Source organism: Cnephaeus nilssonii, assembly GCF_951640355.1.
Source record: "Cnephaeus nilssonii genome assembly, chromosome: 2".
NCBI lineage: Eukaryota > Metazoa > Chordata > Mammalia > Chiroptera > Vespertilionidae > Cnephaeus > Cnephaeus nilssonii.
This window is the reverse complement of record NC_137073.1, coordinates 111586803-111606321: the sequence shown is the minus strand read 5'-3', so window position 1 is coordinate 111606321 and position 19519 is coordinate 111586803. Positions and strand designations below refer to the sequence as shown.

Genomic DNA, 19519 nt, shown 5'->3' with positions numbered 1-19519 from the left:
GGGGCCGAGTCCAAACGACAGTCCCTCTGATGGTCTAGGAACTGATCACGTCTCACACTGGCTGTTAGAGCATCCTCCTCTACGTTGTTCCCAGCTTCCAGCTCTTCCTTCTTCTTCCTTCAACCCCGTCTTCGTATCACCCCAGACATCCCGGAAACATTTCACTGCCCTGGCTCAAGAGCTTTTCACAACGCATCCTTCTTCTTCTTCTTTAAAAAAAAATATTTTTATTCATTTCAGAGAGGAAGGGAGAAGGAGAGAGAGATAGAAACATCGATGATGAGAGAGAATCATGGGTCAGCTGCCTCCTGCACGCCCCACACTGGGGATGGAGCCCACAACCTGGGCAGGTGCCCTTGACTGGAATCGAACCCGGGACACTTCGGTTTGCAGGCTGACGCTCTACCCACTGAGCCAAACCGGCTTGGGCTCACTGCCTTCTTTTTCACATGGAATCAAGTCCAAGCTCTTCGGACTTCATTGAAGGCACTTTGCCATCTGGCTTCCAGGACTCTCCCCCTCTTTCTCTGTGCCAACTCTCTACTCCCCTGGGACTGACGGCTCCTGGCCTGTCAGTGTGGCCATGCTGAGCTCCAAGTCCCTTTTTCCCACTCCACGGTGTCTCTCTCATCTCGGCGCTTGTCTTTCAGGTTTTATTCGTCTGTTTGGGACCAGGTGCTATTCGTCTGTTTAGGACCAGGGGCGGCTCCTTTAAGGCCCTGGAAAGGGTCTGGGTGCGGGTTTCTCCGGCGAGGCCACGCCCCGTCACGTGCTCGGGGGCGGGGCCAGGCCTCGGGCTTCCGTCACGTCCGGTTCTCTGTCAGCAGCGAGGAGCGAGCGAGCAGAGGCAGGTCGGCGGCCGGAGCGCAGCGTGAGTTCGCGGGGCCGCCCCCACCCCGCGCCCCCGGCCCCCCGGCCCCGCGCCCCCTCACCGCCCGCCCGGGCCGCGAGCCGCCCGCGGCCTCCGCTCCCCTCGGGGGCGGCCGTGCGGGAAATGGCGGCGCTCCTGACCTGCCCCTTCCCCCTCGGCCTCCGCGGACCCCTCCTCCGGGCCCGACCCCTCCTCCGTCCAGGACCCCGCGTCCTGGTGCCGCAGCCCCCTCGGCGCCGGAGCTGCCCCCGGGAACGGCCCGGGCTCGGCGGGCGCGGCGGCCCGGGGTCTCGGACGCGGCCGGGCACGCGGAGCCGCGGGCGGGGGGGCCGGGCGCCCCCGGACAATGCGGCGGCGGCTCGGGCCGGGCGGGGGCGCGTGCGGGGCCGCCCCTCCGCGGGCCTCCCCGGGGCCCCTGCCCCCGCCCCCGCCTCTGCCTCTGCCTCCCGGGTGGGGGGCGCTCCGGGGGCGGGGCGCGCGGACCCCGTCGGAGGAGGAGGGCGGGGCGGGGGGCCGAGGCGGGGCGGGGGGCGGCCGGCCGCGGCCGGGGGCGGCGAGAGCTCCGGGCGGAGAAAATGGCGCTGGGTGCAAGTCCCTCCTCTTCCCGCTCGGCCGCCGCCGCACTCGCCGCCTCCCCCGCCCCCCCGCCGGCCCGGCCCCCTCCCCCGCAGCCCCGGCGTCCGGCCCCCCGCGCCCGCGTCCCCGTCCCCGTCCTGGGGGCGACCCCGCGGCTGCCCCGCGCTCCTGCGCCCCGCAGTCCTGGCTGGTCGGCTTCCACCTCGTCGCCCCCAGGCCTCCCCGCCGGCCAGCACCAGCGGTTTCGCGTGGTTTTTTGTTTGTTTTTCGCTGGGTTTTGTGTAACGTTTAGCGATGTTCGTGTCCTTTGCCTGATGTACGAGCCTGCCGGTTTTTTTTGGACAATAAAGGCCCAGGAGGGAAACGAATACATTTGCCGTCGGTTCCCAGAGGCTGGCTTTAGGCGCCATCGCCTTGTCTTCTTGTCCGTGGGCTTCTTCGGGTGGAAAGGAGGGTGCATGTCTCTGAACCGAGCCCAGGCCCCCCGGCAGCTGTCAGCAGATGGCGGGCGTTTCCGAGGGAAACACAGGCCATGTTTGATTGGGGTTTGAACTGTGTGGCTTGGCATCATTAGCAGCCAGCATGCAGAACGGGATCGATTTGGAGATTCGGAGATTTGGAGATAGGGCTGTAAAATGGAGCAGGAGCAGGAATGATGTGAGAGGCTGGTTATGCAGGTGCTCCCCCCCCCCCCCCCCCCCCCCCCCGGCCTGGGCAAGCTTGGAGCTTTGGAACTTAATGTCCAGGATTGGGGGTTGGGGGGGGCCTTTACCTTGACCTCCTCTCTTGGAACACAGTCAAGGCCACTGCTAATGCAAGTTCAGTCTAGAGTGCTACGTTATCTATGACTTTTTAAAGGAGGAAATGAAGTCTTTTTGTTCTTTAAACACGTAGACTGTGTGTGGCGTATATTGGGCCCATTAGGGCATGGAAAACTATGACTCAGTCTCTCGAGAGGGGAGATGGAGAGAGCTGAAGATCGCTTTTTACCACCTGGCATAAGTGCCTGGAAAGTAGGTTCGGCGTGCCTTGGACTTCCTTGAAATGTGGGAGCTAGGCTTCAAACCAACCTCTGCAGATGCAGGTGCACAGGGCCCTGCCTGCTGCCCAGGCGCCCAGGAAACATCTGCCGGGAAGGAGGGCATGGGCTGTGTGCCCCTTTCTATGGGGGACCTGGGGAGCTGGGGTCTCCGTGGGAATTTGAGGACAGGTTTCGCCTCTGCCACAAGCAGATTCTTCAAATTTCAGTCCGTTCCGGAGTAGAAAATCAGTGTTAAAATGTAACGAATTGTGAATTATGTATCACTTTGTGAACTCTGAATTAGTCCTTGTTATTTGATGGCATGGTTAAAAAGCCAAAGAAAAGAACATATACAAAATATGAAAAATCAATCTATATTGTTTAGGACCCAATGACTGGAAAGACCGGTCGCTATGACGTGCACTGACCACCAGGGGGCAGACGCTCCACACAGGAGCTGCCCCCTGGTGGTCAGTGCGCTCCCACAGGGGGAGCGCCGCTTAGCTAGAAGCTGTGCTTCTGTGCTTGCCAGCCGTGTGGTGGTGGTGGTGGTGGGGGTGTGTGTGCTCTCCTGCCTTCATGCCAGTTGGACATCCCCTGAGGGCTCCCGTGTGGGGAGAGGCTGCAGGCTGGGCTGAGCGAACCCCGAGTGCACGAATTTCGTGCACTGGGCCTTTAGTAGTATTGTAATGGCAAGTTAATTGTATATCAACATCTGTGTAGTGCAAGTATTCCCCGTGTTGTGTGGATGTTGTGGTTATTTCCTGTGGTGAATAATTTTATGTCGGTCTCATCAATGACAAGTGGAAAGCTTTACTGAGAGGCCTTATTCTCCCTGGCTTTACCTGGTTGCTGTCAGCTGCTTCTTGCAATGAACCCTACTCATAAACATCTAACCCTGCTAAAATGAAGTATAAAAATACACATTGGCTTTGAGAAAGGGGTGTGAGATGTGTATGACACTTTGCATGTTATTTTCAGCTTGGAAGAGCATAGATTAGAATATAACTTCTAGCATTGCGCTCAGTATAACACCTCCAGTACCACAAAATGGTAGCATGAACCATGGAACTTGTTAAATTTTTGGTTGGGGGAGAGTTAAAATGAATGTAAATTACTGACATAATACGTTTTTCTTTCAGAATGCCTAAGTCAAAGGAACTTGTTTCTTCAAGCTCTTCTGGCAGCGATTCGGACAGTGAAGTTGACAAAAAGGTGACTATTGCTGCGCCAGGTCATTTCTGTAGTACTCACTTCAGCAGTATTGCCCAGATCCCGTTCTGAGGGACAGCACGGTGTGTCGGAATCTTAAAAGGAGAGCCAGGATGGATGTTTCTGAAAGTGGAAGGCCCTGGATCGTCACGTCACTCAGATGCCTAGGGTGCTGCTCCATGCACGTCCCTCGCCCCTAATCCAGACTCCAGCCAGCCTCAGACTAGCTTCTGTTGAGGAACCCTAACCCTGCAGAACCACTGCCATAGACCCTAGAGGGAATAGCATTAGAATTAGCCCAAAGTCACTGTTTGCCATTATTTAGAAATGGGCTTATCTGTAGCTGTTGTATGAAGTAATTGATCCAAATTATCTGAACTCCTTGAATGCATATGTCAGTTTTGACCACTGTCTCAGTCATTGGTGTTTATCCAGCCCACAAGTATTACTTGGAGTGTAGGCTTGGTACATTTTAAGTTAGAATGTTATGGACTCTGGTTCCCTCCTTTTGGCACCCAGCAAAGCTGCCCTGAAATCGCCTGTTTAGGCAGAGGAGGCTTTTTCTGCACCAGAGGGCAGCTGCACTGTCCGCGGTGCATTCTTCTCCTTCGCTGAGGCCTCGCACTTCCTCGGCTGCCTTCCTGCAGGCTGTCCTTTGCCTCCTGAAGCTCCCGCAGTGGTGTCTCTGAGCCTAGTTGGCAGTGTTAGTTAAGAGAGAGCTTAAGGGGGGTATTGGGGGAGATGGATCTTCATAGGGAAATACAGAGCATGGTATCATCTGGAAGCGTGAAACCAGGCTTCAGAGAATCTATATATACTGTGGTGGGAACTCTATGACACTAGCATAGCATTTGGATATGTTCATTCAACATATATATATATATATATATATTTTAATTTTATTGATTTTCTACAGAGAGGAAGAGAGAGGGGCAGAGAGTTAGAAACATCGATGAGAGAGAAACATCGATCAGCTGCCTCTTGCACACCCCGTACTGGGGATGTGCCCGCAACCAAGGTACATGCCCTTGACCGGAATCGAACCTGGGACCCTTGAGTCCGCAGGCCGACGCTCTATCCACTGAGCCAAACCGGTTTTGGCTCAACATATTTTTATTGAGCTTTTGTGTGTCAGGCATGTACCAGTCCACAGGGACTATCTAGACAGACCCTGAAGTAAAGAATAATTGCTTTTGCTTATTGAGCAGAGTTAATTTTTGCTGTTCGTCCCAAATAGTACTATTAATCCTAAGGACATAGGTTAAATGCATCCGTTTCTTTTTGTCTACATTATATTATGTCTAGCTTCATCTAAATTAGTAAATTAATATACAGGGGTGGACAAAAGTAGGTTTCCAGTTGTGAATACATGAAACTGTTTATTGTGCTATTATTTGTTGCATTCATTGATATTACAACTGTAAGCCTACTTTTGCCCACCCCATACTAGCTTAGGCTTTCCACTAAGGAACATGACTGCCCTCTACTGTTTGGGTTGGGAACTCGACTGGTTTTCATGGGCTGTTAGCTCATTTTGAGACTGAGGTTATATAAAAAGCTTTTGCAATGATGCTGCTTTTAAAACATTGTTTTGCTTTTGAATGCTAGTCTAATACATTGCTGTCTATCTTTAGTTATTTTTTTTGTGTGTGTGATGAGGACATTTTTGAGTGACTGTGCACAGTACAAAATAGGTGTCTTAGCTTTGCCTACTCAGATTCCCTAAGCCCGTGTAAGTGTCTCTTGGAATAGGCAGAGCATAAATAGATAGTCATATCCTAGCAATGGAATAAGTTGGTTGTGTTCTTGCTAGTTAGCACGTCCCCTTTGTAGCTTTAGTAGACTTATGGTTTCCAAAGTTTATTCAAAAGCATAGGCCCCTCATCTTTTGTTGTTGTTGCTCCCAGAGAAACCTCATGTGGGATTCTGATCTGCAAAGTAGCTTTTTCTGCTGAACACCACTCTAATGCCTGAAGTATTTTTGGGCTCCTCAGAACTGATGGCAAATACTATTATATACCAGTGTTAGGTTAGTTTCCAAGTTTCATTGTCAGGTGGGTCTTGGCTATGTTTATATTTTTTACTTAATAAGTAAATGTAGACTTTTGATCCTTTAAGTCTTAAAAAGCATTGGAATCTTTTGAACCTGTCCATGTAAGAAATGTCTAACCTTGTAGGGAATTTTTATGAGTTAATTAAGCCAAACTGATGACATTGTTGGGAACAAGACCTAGTGCTCTGGAGAAGGACAGTTTTGCAGTTTTTCTTGTGCATTTGGAATGATGAAGGAAACAAGGAAGATGCATGGAAAACGAGGTTGGGATTGGACTACAGGGTAGTTAACAAGACCCTGTGTTCTCCCGAGGGTTATGAAGCTTCCCGGAACTAGGCATTTCAAAAGGTGTGTGAACCTAGGTGCTCAGAGACGATGGGCAGGGCTTAATGCAAAGAGAAACCTTTTACTAAAATGTTACAGGCCTGCCCAGTTAGGAATTTATGGTCAGATCACCCTGCGAGGTTACTGTTGGTCACTGAACTTGTATATTACCCCCCCCTTTTTTTGTCCATAAACCTGAGAAGTGTTTTAAGTGTGCAAATTTTAACCATATTCATATTTTTCTTTCAAGTTAAAGAGGAAAAAGCAAGTTGCTTCAGAAAAGCCTGTAAAGAAGCAGAAGACTGGTGAGACTTCCAGAGCCCTGTCATCTTCTAAGCAGAGCAGCAGCAGCAGGGATGACAACATGTTCCAGGTAAAGCTGGGGTTGGGTCCAGAGGACTTAGTATCTGGCTGGATCTGAAGAACCATCAAAGTGCCTTCATCTGATAGGCACAATCTTTTATTAGAGTGCTCTTGACTAAGGATATTCATTGAAATACAAGAACAAGTTAGTAGAAATGAAAGTAATTTATATGATGCTGAAATTTTTTTTTTTACGAGTTTAATTTGAGCCAAATTGACAGCATGCCTGGAGCAGTACCTCAAATGCTCCCTCTGTGGTGCTAGATTATTGCTAACACCTAGAAGTCTGTAGTTTTGCTGTATTTAAAACAATGTGACTTTAAAAGCTGTAGAAATCCAAAGGAAGAGATTGAGAACTGCACATTAGAAAGTATAGTGGAACCTCGGTTCTCTAATGTAATTCATTCCGGAAGGCTGTTCGAGACCCAATTTGTTTGAAAACCGAATCATTTTTCCCCGTTAGAAAGAATGTAAATTGAGTTAATTTTTTCCAGACCCCAAATGAATCCCTCTTTTAGCCTTTCCTATGTACAGTACATGTCTAATATACTGGTTAGTCTATAAACAAACACTTCCTTTTTTAATGTATCGAGGCCACCCCCCCCCCCCCCCCCCCCCCCCCCCCCGCCTTAAAGGAACCCCTTTCCGCACTCGTTCCAGGTGCCTTTCAGGAGGTCAGCTGGCAGCATCTCCACTTTCCCACATATCACTGCCGCGGAAACGCTGCCACTGGCTAAACTGCAAATCAACAACAGTTTTTCCGCCTCTTCAATTACTTGTGATCATTGCTTGTCTGTTTTTTAAAGAGGTTCACTTTTTCTAGTGAGAGTTTAAAGTTTTCTTTGCAGGGTTCTGATATCTCAGGAAGACGAGTCTTGCAGAAGACAAGCAGTAGTAGTAGTATTTTTCTTTTTTTTTAAATTTAATAAATCTTTATTGTTCAGATTATTACAATTGTTTCTCCTTTTTTCCCCCCATAGCTCCCCTCCACTGGGTTCCCACTCCACCCTCTGCCCTTACCTCCCCCACACTGTCCTCATCCATAGGTGTACGATTTTTTCCAGTCTCAGTAGTATTTTTCTGATTGTTTCTTTTTTCTTGTCCTTGCTCTAAGAACCTATACAGGCTTCAGAATTTTCTTCCTGTGTTTTCAAGTCCTCTGCAATAAAGGTCAATGTGGTCAACCTGCCCTTGAAAATCAGTATTGTATCTTTCTGCTTTCTCCCTTCTATGTCTTTGTCACTTTTTTCTCCCTTTTACTTATTTAATGGCTGATCATTTTTCAAGGTCAAATCCTATCACCTAAAGTCTCTTCCATTTGCTCAAGCCCACATTGAACTTTTATTTGACTTATCTAATAATCAAAATTATTTCAGTAGATTTTAATTTTATCTATTCAACAAGCTCTTAGGCTTATTGTAAAACCAAAATGGAAATGTTTAGTTCAGTGCCATAGCCTCCTAAGATACTTATGTTTAAAAATACATATATATTTTTATTGATTTCAGAGAGGAATCTGACTGTTCTAGGCATGTTATAGTGGAATCATACAATCGATATCTTTTGGTGACTTGTTATTTCACTTAGCATAATGCCCTCAGGCTCATCCATGTTGTAGCATGTGAACGTCTTTCTTTTTAAGCTGAGTAATGTTCCATTGCTTGTATATACATCACATTTTGTTCATTCATTTATCAGAAGATGGACATTTGGGTTGCCCTGTCCCAAAGGTTATTGTGAGTAATGTTGCTGTGAATATGGGTGTACAGATAATACCTCTGGTAGATACATACCCAGAAGTGGGGCTGTTGGATCATATGTTCTATTTTTTGAGGAACCTCCATACTGTTTTCCATAGCGGTTGCACTATTTTGCTAATGATTCTTTCAATGTAAAATGATTACAAATGTGAGTTGTACTTGTTTAGTTCCATCATTTACAAAGATTTCTTTTTTAAAAAAAATATATATTTTATTGATTTTTTACAGAGAGGAAGGGAGAGGGATAGAGAGCTAGAAACATCGATGAGAGAGAAACATCGATCAGCTGCCTCCAGCACACTCCCCACTGGGGATGTGCCCGCAACCAAGGCACATGCCCCTGACCGGGAATCGAACCTGGGACCCTTCAGTCCGCAGGCCAACGCTCTATCCAAAAGAATAGTGAGTATGCAGTAAGTTGCGAATATCAATACGGACTTATAAATGAATGCTTTTTTATGTTCTGTTTCTTTGGCAGATTGGGAAAATGAGGTACGTCAGCGTACGGGACTTTAAAGGAAAAGTCCTAATTGATATTAGAGAATATTGGATGGATCCAGAAGGTGAAATGAAACCAGGAAGAAAAGGTGAGATTTAATTTCTAGAATTTGGTTGTAATATTGGGACTAAATAAAAAACTAAGTGACCTAGTTTGAAATTGAAATAATGTTGGCAGTGCACTAGGAAGATCCTCATTTGGTTGATTCACTATCTTCTGTAGACTTTTTGGTATGACACTTACTGTTTTTTAATCCTCACCTGAGGATATGTTTCTGTAAATTGGAGGGAGAGAGGGAGGGAAGGAATCGATGTGAGAGAAACATTGCTTCCTGATCATACCCTGACCGAGGATCGAACCCGCAACCTTTTTACCTTTTTTTTGATGTATGGGATAATGCTCCAACTAACTGAGCTACCTGGCTAGGCAACACTTAACTTTAATGAGGATAAAATTACGGCAGAGCCCAGCCAGCGTGGTTCAGTGGTTGAGCAGTGACCTGTGAACCAGGAGGTCTCTGTTTGATCCTGGTCAGGTCATGTGCCTGGGTTGTGGGCTCGATCCTCAATGGGGGTGTGCAGGAGTCAGCCAATCAGCGATTCTCTCTCATCATTGATGTTTCTATCTCTCTCTCCCTCTCCCTTCCTCTCTGAAATAAAAAAATATATATATTAAAAAATGTATGCAGTTAAACATACATATAATTAAAATGATAAGGGCGAGAAGTAAAAGGGCAGATTATTATGAGAGGGGAAGTGCTCTGGGAATCTCCTAAGGAAGTGTCGTTTGACACTAGATAAAGGAAGAGCTAGTCGTGTGGATTGTATGGGAGAGGGAATCATTTTCAAAGTAGAGGAGATTATGTAGATACCTTGATGTGAGAATGCACTTAGATTGTGCAGGAGTTATAAGGCTGCTGATTTACTTGAATATCACTTAAAATTATTTTTACGTTAATTCTGAAGTAGAGTAGGCACTGTCTGGGAAGCTGTAAAATTAGGAATGGGAATCTGGTTCACAGTGTTTCCTTTGGGGTATTCTTTAGAGTGGTGTCCTTCAGTGGGTTTTTGTCTTTTGTGCTTCATCCAGCACCATAGAAGCATACTTTATTTAGTTACCTCCCCCGAGTTATTTTTTCCACTGATCTTTAGAGAGAGTGAGGGGGAGAGAGAGACATTGATGTGAGAGAGGCACATTGATTCATTGCCTACCACACGAGCCCTGCCTTCGGTGCATGGGCTGGTGCTCGACCACTGAGCCACACCAGCCAGGGCCCAGCATATTTTATTAATTCACCAAGTCGCTAGAGAACATTTGTGTGCCAAGCTAATGAGAAAATGCCTGTTTTCTTCTGCCTGCATGTCATCTTGTAAGGTATGACTTATTTCCTTCCTGTAGTTTTTAGGGTTAGTAAACTTAATGTCTGTGTTTTCATATCCTTTTACATTTTCTTGTTCAGCCTACTTTTGGGATTGGTCAGTCCAGCTGTTCCATTGTGACCAATGTCAGAGTTTTTTTTTTTTTAAATATATTTTGTTGATTTTTTACAGAAAGGAAGGGAGAGGGGCAGAGAGTTAGAAACATCGATGAAAGAGAAACATCGATCAGCTGCCTCCTGCACAGCCCCTACTGGGGATGTGCCCACAACCAAGGTACATGCCTTGACTGGAATCGAACCTGGGACCCTTGAGTCCGCTGGCCGACGCTCTATCCACTGAGCCAAACCAGTCAGGGCGAGTTCTTTTCTTCTTGCAATGATTGCTAACCAGTCAGATGAGCTAGAAAGCCCTTCCTAAGGTGTTGTCCAATACATTCTCCTTCCTCTCCGCTATGGCCTCCCAGCAGTTTTCTGAGGAATCCATCAGTTGTTCCATTCTAGTTTATTTCTCCATTTGTATGGTCAGGTATTAGACTGTTGGAAGTTAAAGTACAAAGGTCTTTCTGTTCATACTTTAAACAGGACAGACATGCCATTAACTAACATCCTAAGTTTACATGTGCCTAGTGATATGCCAAGCTTGTAAATCAAATCAACAACACCTTGAGGTGTAATAGACGTACCATTTTAATGGCAAGAAGACTTAGGCTCAGAGGTCCTTGTAATTGTTTTAAGTCACGTTGTTAGTGATAGGAGGCTGGGATCTGAATCCAGTCTCTAGAATGTACCTTCCAAGGAGCCGCATCCCAGGGATTTTCCAAAGTGAAGCGAATGCTCCTGGAAGAACTCCGTGCCGTCCTTCACTGCGCTCCCGTGGGAATTTTGAGCAAGTGTTGGAGCCAACTGAATGTAGAAATGGGTGTCACACACCGAACCTGGGCCTGGCCGCCGAAATGGCTGGTTTGCAAGCTTTGTGAGCTAACCTTCGGTCATGGTTAGTTCTCACTGAGTTTAGTATGTGTCTTGCGGGATGCAGTGTGGGAAGTAAAACTAGATATAACATCGATCATCTCAGGCAATCAGGATGAACCTATAATTAACAAGATATCTTGTTCTCAACATTATATCATTGTGCCATTCAAAATGGCAATTTTGATAAAATAGTATTTTATTTGGAAGTTTAAAAATCCTCAAGAAAGCTTAAATACATTTTCAACTTTTGATTTTTAATACTTTGTTTTAGGTATTTCCTTAAATCCTGAGCAATGGAGCCAGCTGAAGGAACAGATTTCTGACATTGACGATGCAGTGAGAAAACTGTAAAATCTGAGCCATATAAACCTGTACTGTTCTAGTTGTTTTAACCTGTCTTTTTACATTGGCTTTTGTTTTTTAAATGTTATTTTCCAGGCTATTGTATATTTGGATTGCAGAACAATTTGTAAGAATACTTTTTTTTTTTAATGTGCATTATTAAAAATGTTCTGAGTGAAGCTAATTGTCAACTTTATTCAGGGGTTGCTTTGTGCCCACCACCTAGTGTAAAATAAAATCAAGTAATACAATCTTAACTGTTGTGGCCTTCTTTGATCAGAAGAATTGGTACTATTTAAGGCCAAAAGTTAACAGTTTATAGACCTTTTAATTTCAACTCGGCTTTTGCATTCAAAAGGATTTATATTGTATTGAATTTATAAACTTGATCTGTGAAAGCCATAGTTGATCTCTTCTAAACAAATGTCTAGGCTTTGATTTTCAACCCCACTGATACTTCACTTCCCTTGTTACCTTTACTTCATTTTCCTTCGGTAACTTGTCATGTTCAGTTTTCATTTCACTTTTTACTTTTTCTTGAATATATTCTGCTAATCTGGAAAGTCAGTGAAACTGTTGAAATGTTAGTTATCTCAATAAGGTACTTGTAACTAAAATATTATATGAGAACTACAATCACTAATTCTACTGTATTAAATATTAGGAGATATAGTTTGATAAACAACATGGCTTGTATGAAAACTCTGAGCAAGTAAGTGTATGTCATGACCTGTAGTGTTCTGTGTAGTAGTTATCTTATTGCTTAGTCTGCAGAAAATAATGACTTAGAGTCTGATTTGCTTTCACTTATTAAACATGTTCACCGTAGGATGATGTCTATAGAATCAGATATTGTTAAATTAGACTAGGACTTAATAAAAATTGTGGAAATTCACTGGCCTAACATTTTATTTTGTAACATCGAGTATGGATTATATAGAGCCAGGGATATAGCTGAGCTTGACTGTTATGTAGGCAGTGTGGTTGGTTTTTAGGGAAAGAGCATACATTCGTTTTTTTGGCCTTTGCTTCAGAAATAGGCTTTGTTCTTTTGCAGTTAATCTAGCAGGTACTCTGTAGGGTTTTCAGTGAACCGATGACAGAGGCATAGATTGAAATACAGGTTTCAGGGCCTTGGCAGCAGTAAGCAGGGCCTGGTGTGCCTTAGGGAAAGAATGCAAGGGAGCTGTGCCTGCAGTTAAAGAGGCGTGATGACGGGGGAATTCTCTGTAAACTGATGATATTTTGATCATGTAGCTAGGACACAATTCTAGATAGAATAGTCAAAAGAAAGGTTTAAAGATGTAAAAAAATGCTTGTTGACAAGTTATTTTTGATAGCTAAAGTAAAATAAAAATTGGTTATTGCCATGTAGAGAGTTGCACTATTATACCAAGTTTGATTGCTAACTATGTCTAGAACATTTTATAGAATTGTCAAGGACTTGATTTCAAAACCATCTTCCAAACCACATATAGTTATCAATTTATCTGGCAGCTATTCTAAGTATTTCTTTACATTTTTAGATTTTTTTTTTTTAGTGTTTTTAGCAGTAACCCTAATCAGTATGTAATTGGGGAAATAAACTCTCTTTCTGGTATTTTAGCCTTCATCAAATAATAGGTACCAAAGTGTTCAAGTAACATATTTTAGACAATTCCTACTTGATTGATAACTTTCCCCTTTTTTGGGAACATGTCCTGTGAACTTGATTGGGTCGATTTGAAAACTATTCCTTACATATACAGAAAGGGCCGTTAGAACACACCTTTGATTCTGGTGTAGATGGAGAGGGGATAACTGCTGACTTGCCTAGGTTTGTAGGAATTGAAGGGTGTGTGCATTTTGAAACAACCTGCTAACAGAGAGATGGTGCTGAAATCTTTCACTGCCCAGGCCTTTTCCGGCTGTTCAGTGTGCGTTGTTAAACCTTCACATAAGGAGTGCTTCTCTGGCAGAATTTGGTAAGTTGCCTTCTAAATTCATTTAAATAGTGCTACTGGAAATGCAGTGTATAGAAATTATTCATCTTTTTTTGGTGTGTGTGTAGGGAAGGATGAGAGCTGGGTTAAAATAAGAGCCAAGTTAACTCCTACTGAAAGAAAGGGAGGGGACTTTTGTTTCCGTTTACACTTTACCTTTTTGGTAAGATCACTCAGAAGGAAAGCTTGGCATTTGGGGCAGCCGTTTCTTGCCGTGTGATGCCAACATGGACTTCACCACCATGGCCCTGGCATGTGCTCAGCAGCAGGGCTTTGCTCACGGGGTTTTACTCTCTGTCTTTTACATACAAGTAGCATGTGACCAGTTTCCAGTGCCCTTGGCATTTTATTAAAAGAACAACCACTAAAAAAGAAAAACTGCATATAATTTGATGATTCTCTTGTTTTGCTTCATGAATGCTTAAGAACTTCTTTTGAAGACTGTTCCTACCTCATTAGCCAGTCAAGATCCCGTGATGATCACCCTATTCTGCATAGTGTTTTTGGAAAAAAGATGATGAAAATAAAAAGCATATACATCTTGGCCTTGGCTATTGAGGGGAAAAAAAAAAAGAGAACTATTGATGACATGGGTATTGGAAAGAGGATTATGAAAGTCTGAAATAGTAAAAAAGTGCTGGCGAATATTTAGGGATTTCTCTTGATAGTCTGCTATTCACTTTTTATGGAAATCCAGTGAAACACTAAAAAGTGTGTTTTTTTTTGGTGTGTGTGTGTGTGTGTTTTTGTTTTTTAGTGGTGGTTTTCCAGATAAATTCTAGGAGTAAAATCTTTACATAGTCACAAACATGTACTTTGTAACTGTGGAATACCTGTATGCTTTGTTTGGTACATCTTCCATGGAGATGTCAATGAATATACGACTACATCTGTGAATATTTTAAATGTTGAAATAAAAAATAAGAAACGTGCCCTATGTGTCATCCCAGTTTCACACGCCTGAACATGAATGGCTGTTACCTGTGGAGTGGGTTTTATTGAATGGAGTGCCTTTGTGCATGAGTGCTTTTGGAATGTGAATTCGCCTCGGCACGTTCAGCCTTCGAGGCCTCTGGGCCTGGACCGCTACCTGATCCCAGGGGGAAATGCAAATAACTAAGGTGCACAGCCTCCTTTTCTCTCTGCCCTGTGGGTGTCCTGCAGTCTGAGTATTCCTTGCTATACTTAACTGTATAATGGACTTCTTTGTGTAACCTAAATTTACATTTTTATTTATAAAGTGTCTACTTTTCCCATCTTGATTAGTGCTTTTGCTTAGTTATATATTGAGAGCTCATAAATTTCTGTTTAGGGAAACTTATACAGGGATAGAAGGATCTGTGGAACACTACATATGACTAATTTTGCTCTACCTGATCGACTGTAAAACACATGGACTCAAAACTCCAGTCAATGCCCTAGCCAGTTTGGTTCAGTGGATAGAGCATCGGCCTGTAGACTAAAGGGTCCCAGGTTCGGTTCTGGTCAAGGGCACATGCCCGGGTTGCGGACTCAATCCCCAGTGGGGGGTGTGCAGGAGGCAGCTGATCAAGGATTCTCTCACATCTTTGATGTTTCTACCTCTCCCTTCGTCTCTGAAATCAATAAAATTATATATATATATATATATATATATATATATATATATATATATATATATATATATACACACACACACACACACACACATATATACACAACACAGTCCCTGACAATTCTGTAGTATGGCTCAAAGGTGTAATCGGGTGAGAAGGGTTTGAAAAGCATGAAACATTTAAAAAATAATATGGAATTATTTACTGTGTAACAGTTCATCTCAGACTGAATGTCCATCTGAGTAAAAGATACTATCACACAAGATCTCCTCCCTCCCCCCCTTTTATAGAAGTCCATCACAGCGTTCAGACCTTCCCCGGCTGCTGCTACAGCTGTTTCAGTCCTCGGTTCAAGTGACCTGTGCCGACCAAGGCGGAACACTCCTTTCTCCTCTAATTTCATCCTCAGGCTTTTGAGAGTTTTGAATAGTTTATCTTCCTGCTGTATAACTAGGTTGGAAATGATTTAGGCCACTTCCATGCTCTAACTGCCAGAGTATAAGTCACTTATCCTGCGTTCAGCAGTTGGATACTAGAGCTAACCTTGGTAAGAAAAACATGGTACACAAAGTGCTTTCCCTACGGTCCACGTCAGAACCTACTAGAATTGCCTGTGAGGAGTGGAGACTCAGCAGCTTGGTTGTGAGATAAAGAGAAATGGGATGGTAGTTAGGAAGGATGTTGGACCCAAGGACAGGGTGAAGCAGTGCAACATCTGAGTGACGGCAGGGCTGGCATGTTCAGCACACGCTTAAATTGACAGCTACGCTTCAGTCACTTCCCACTTTGGGTTTCTGGTGACTTCTTTGTAAGTACCATCTGAACTGCGAGTACTTTTAATAATTAAAAAATATATCCTATCTAATAAAAGTAATATGCAAATTGACCATCACCCCAACACACAAGATGGCTGCCCCCATGTGGACAGAAGATGGCCACAACAAAATGGCCAGCAGGGGAGGGCAGTTGAGAGGGAACAGGCCTGCAAGGGAGGGCAGTTGGGGGTGACAAGGCCGGCAGAAGAGGGAAGTTGGGGGCGACTGGGCCTGCAGGAAAGGGCAGTTGTGGGGGACCCAGGCCTGCAGGGGAGGGCAGTTAGGGGCAAACAGGCTGGCAGGGGAGTGGTTAGGGGTTGACCAGGCTGGCAGGCAGAAGCGGTTAGGGGCAATCAGGAAGGCAGGCAGGTGAGCAGTTGGGAGCCAACAGTCCTGGATTGTGAGAGGGATGTCCGACTGTGTTTAAGCCTGATCCTGCCGGGGTCGGGCCTAAATGGGCAGTCGGACATCCCTTGAGGTGTCCCAGATTCGAGAGGGTGCAGGCTGGGCTGAGGGACACACATACCCTGTGCACAAATTTCATGCACCAGGCCTCTAGTGTGTGTGTGTGTGTGTGTGTGTGTGTGTGTGTGTGTGTGTGTGTGTATGTATATATATATGTGTGTGTGTGTATTAGGTAGGTAGATAGATAGATAGATAGATATATTTCATTGTAACATCAAGAATCTGGTCTTTTTGGTTCTCAAACCACTTCTCCTGCAGCCGAGTTTCTCAGGCCTAGACCTTGGCCTTGTCCAGCTGCCTTGGCGCAGCCTGTGTGCTTGGTGCAAGAGGCAGTCACGAGCCTCGTCTGTTTGTTGAAGCGTGAGCTTTGTTTCCCCCGTTCACGGTTGTCCTTGGGAGATGAAAGGGAGAAAGACACTTTGATTCACGCTTGTGTGATACCACAGGATGAAAGGGTGGTGAAAGGCACAGGGCAGAAATCGGGAGCTTTTGAGGAATATGTGAGTTGTAGCCTCAGTCCAGGGTCAAGAGGCTCTCGGGTGTTGGGGTTTGAAGACCAGCCCTTTATATTACTAACAAATGATTTCAGAAGTCCTAGGCTTTCCGGAAATGCTTTATGCGGAAGCCATGCCTCCGTATCCAGGCACTCGAGCAGCTCTTCTTTGGATCAGTGACTTTTTCAGAGAGAGCCCTTAGAAACAGCAGCACATTTTCAAAACAGTGAGGTCCTGTAACACTGGCTCTCGCCGGTGTAAGTAGCAGGGAAGCGATTGCTCGCTGTGCGTAAGGTGTATTCAAAACCGTGTTGGCAGCAAGCCATTAGAAAACTGCCTCCGACACGCTGATGGGTGTGATAACTTCAAAAACTTAAAAAATGCATCGAGGCCTGGGCTCTGCAACATTGTCAACTTGAGCAATCTGCAAGGGGAAAATGCAGGGACGTAGGACTCTCTCCCTGTAAGTCTTGAAAGTAATCTGGGCCAGACTCTTCTTTGGAAATGTTTTCTCTTAGGAAAGGCGCAGCACTGCGTGTAAGATCCACGAGAGGGTCCTCGTACTGTTCCCATTTTACAGGTGGAAATGGGCTTCCAGAGAGCAGTTGACTGGCTTGTAGCAGCACAAGTGGCAGGAGCAGAATTGGAATCCACATCTGGCCGACTTCAAGACCCGAGGCCATATTTACCTTCCCTGTGTTCCTCTGTTCCAGACCTTGGACCCTGGCCGAGTTCTCTCGGTTCACTGACTCAGGGTTACCCTGCTGGCGTAACCCTCACCCTGATTCTCACTGGCATCACGAGCCAGGGCCAGGCCTGACCCAGTGACTCTTGTTCAGAATTGCTTAAAGCCATGTCACCACATCCCCCGTGCACCCGCAAGGGCGGCTGTCGGCACTGGCATCGCAGCACAGGGTTGCGCTAGGGGGCTAGGGCGAGCGAGGCCACTGCCTCCCGGGGCTCCCCCAGATCTCTCACCCTGCGGCCCGGGGACAAGCCCGTGATTTGTGGAGAGGGCTGCACAGTCGGATCACCGATGACATGGCCGATCTCTAAGGGCACTCGTCAGGAGAGCACACGAGGGCCTTCGGGCTGAGAACCTGGAACCGCCACACCTCCCTGGGCGGCATTGCACCGGGCCTCGAGTGCTGTGAAGTCACAGGTGAAGGACAGAAGGGGGTTCCTTTGACTATTCATTCAACTTTTCTGTAGATTTCAAAATTTTTTAAATTTAATACGTGGGGAGTGGGAGGATCAAGTCCAAGGTCACTGGGACGGAATGCAAACGTTCTTCAAGGGGTTACTGGTGTCAGAGTGAGAGGGGCCACCCCCATCGTGTGACCACATTGGTCTAACACACTTAGGAGTTACTCCCACATGCTCTCTGGGCTCCTCCAGTGGGTTGGAGAAGTGTTCAAATTCCTTTCTTTCCAGGCGCTCTCTCCTGGAGCAGGCCCTGTCCATCTAACAGGAAGTGTTGGGAACCGGAGGCAGAGGGCGTGGTGTGGCCTGCCCCTGCAGGCCGTGGACGTCCGGGGAAGTGTGGAGGTCAGCGCTCACCCACTGAGCCCTGCCCGTCAAGCAAGGGGTAGTTTCTTCAAGGCCAGTTGCACCATGTAATGTTGGCGTGACAGGGTGAATCCCACCATTGACGACCAAGCGGCCAGGTGTTTTCCTTGACGTGGGGCGCAGTGTGCTCCTTTTTGAGAAATGTCGGTCACACCCACGTCGCAGTCATACAGTCTGTCAGTCACGCCGAGGGTAAAAGGGCCTCCGAGGGGAGCACGCCAGCCCAGTTCACAGCCCACACCAGGGCGCCGTGCCCTTCCTCGAGAAGCCATTGAACGCCAGCACGCCTCTCCCAAGAGCAGAGACAGCCGGCCACCTCACAATGACCACAACTTCAGGAAAAGTCAGCCATCCTATCGAATAGTCAGCTTACGTTTAAATTTCCCCCAGGTGTCTCCCCAATGCTCTTTGTTTCTTCCCCCATACAGTACCTCATCAAGGTTCATGCCCTTCGGTTGGTTATGAGTCTCTTTTAATAAAATAACGATCTACTACTTTAGTTTTTCATTAGCGTTGACTTTTAAAAGAGTCCACGCCAAGTATCTGTACTGTGTCCCCCGTTCTGGACTTGTCCGTTTCCTCGTGGCTCAGTTCCGGTTAGTGACGTGTCTCCTGCAGGAACACTGCAGAGGTGAAGCTCCTGTCCCCCCACGCCATCAGCACACCAGGCCAGGTGGCTTCCTTCTGCTTGATCACCGTCAGTCCAGGTGGTGATTGCCAGTCCTCTGCATTTTAAAGACGCCTCCCCGCCCCCTTTACAAATGTCCCATCCCAGGGAGGCGGGATTGCCTTCTCTGAGGGCTCGGCAAATAGGAGGGTAGGAAGTGCCTTGTTCTCAATTGGCGGTGCCATTCCGAAGGGCCTGCCAAGTCCAGGAGAAGGTCCTGGGGCACCACCTAGTGGCCATCTAGGGAGCAGCAGTGCTGCTCAAATGATCTGTGGTCACAGGCATGTCCACAAAAAAATTATTAGAAAAATTGTGTAATAAACAAACACAAAATACAAGTCTCAATTTTTATTATTAGAATCAACAGACAAAATGATGTTTTAATAATTACAATCAGAACAAACGTGGGGGGAAATAAAATAAAAACTGTGCGTTGTTCATTGCAAGTGTAAACAAAACTAAAAAAGTTAGAGTGAAATAGCGATTTCCCCATAATAAATGCCTAAACACAGTTTTGTGTGTTCTTTTGATCCTCACCCGAGGATATTTTTCCATTGATTT

At 45.9% G+C, this 19519-nt stretch overlaps 1 protein-coding gene across 1 annotated transcript; it reads left to right on the top strand.

The window, feature by feature from the left end:
- Positions 1-782: 782 nt before the first annotated feature.
- On the top strand, positions 783-14285 carry SUB1 (SUB1 regulator of transcription). Its single transcript, XM_079760716.1, has 5 exons — positions 783-871; positions 3611-3683; positions 6308-6430; positions 8659-8767; positions 11301-14285. Exons 2-5 carry the CDS (start codon positions 3612-3614, stop codon positions 11378-11380), a joined length of 384 nt encoding a protein of 127 aa, XP_079616842.1. The 5' UTR covers positions 783-871; position 3611; the 3' UTR covers positions 11381-14285.
- Positions 14286-19519: the final 5234 nt, after the last annotated feature.

Coding starts and splice junctions, on each gene's coding strand:
- SUB1 (XM_079760716.1), top strand. CDS start 3,612: ATGCCTAAGTCAAAGGAACTTGTTTCTTCAAGCTCTTCTGGCAGCGAT. Junction 3,684..6,307: donor ACAGTGAAGTTGACAAAAAG/GTGACTATTGCT, acceptor TTTTCTTTCAAG/TTAAAGAGGAAAAAGCAAGT. Junction 8,768..11,300: donor AATGAAACCAGGAAGAAAAG/GTGAGATTTAAT, acceptor ACTTTGTTTTAG/GTATTTCCTTAAATCCTGAG.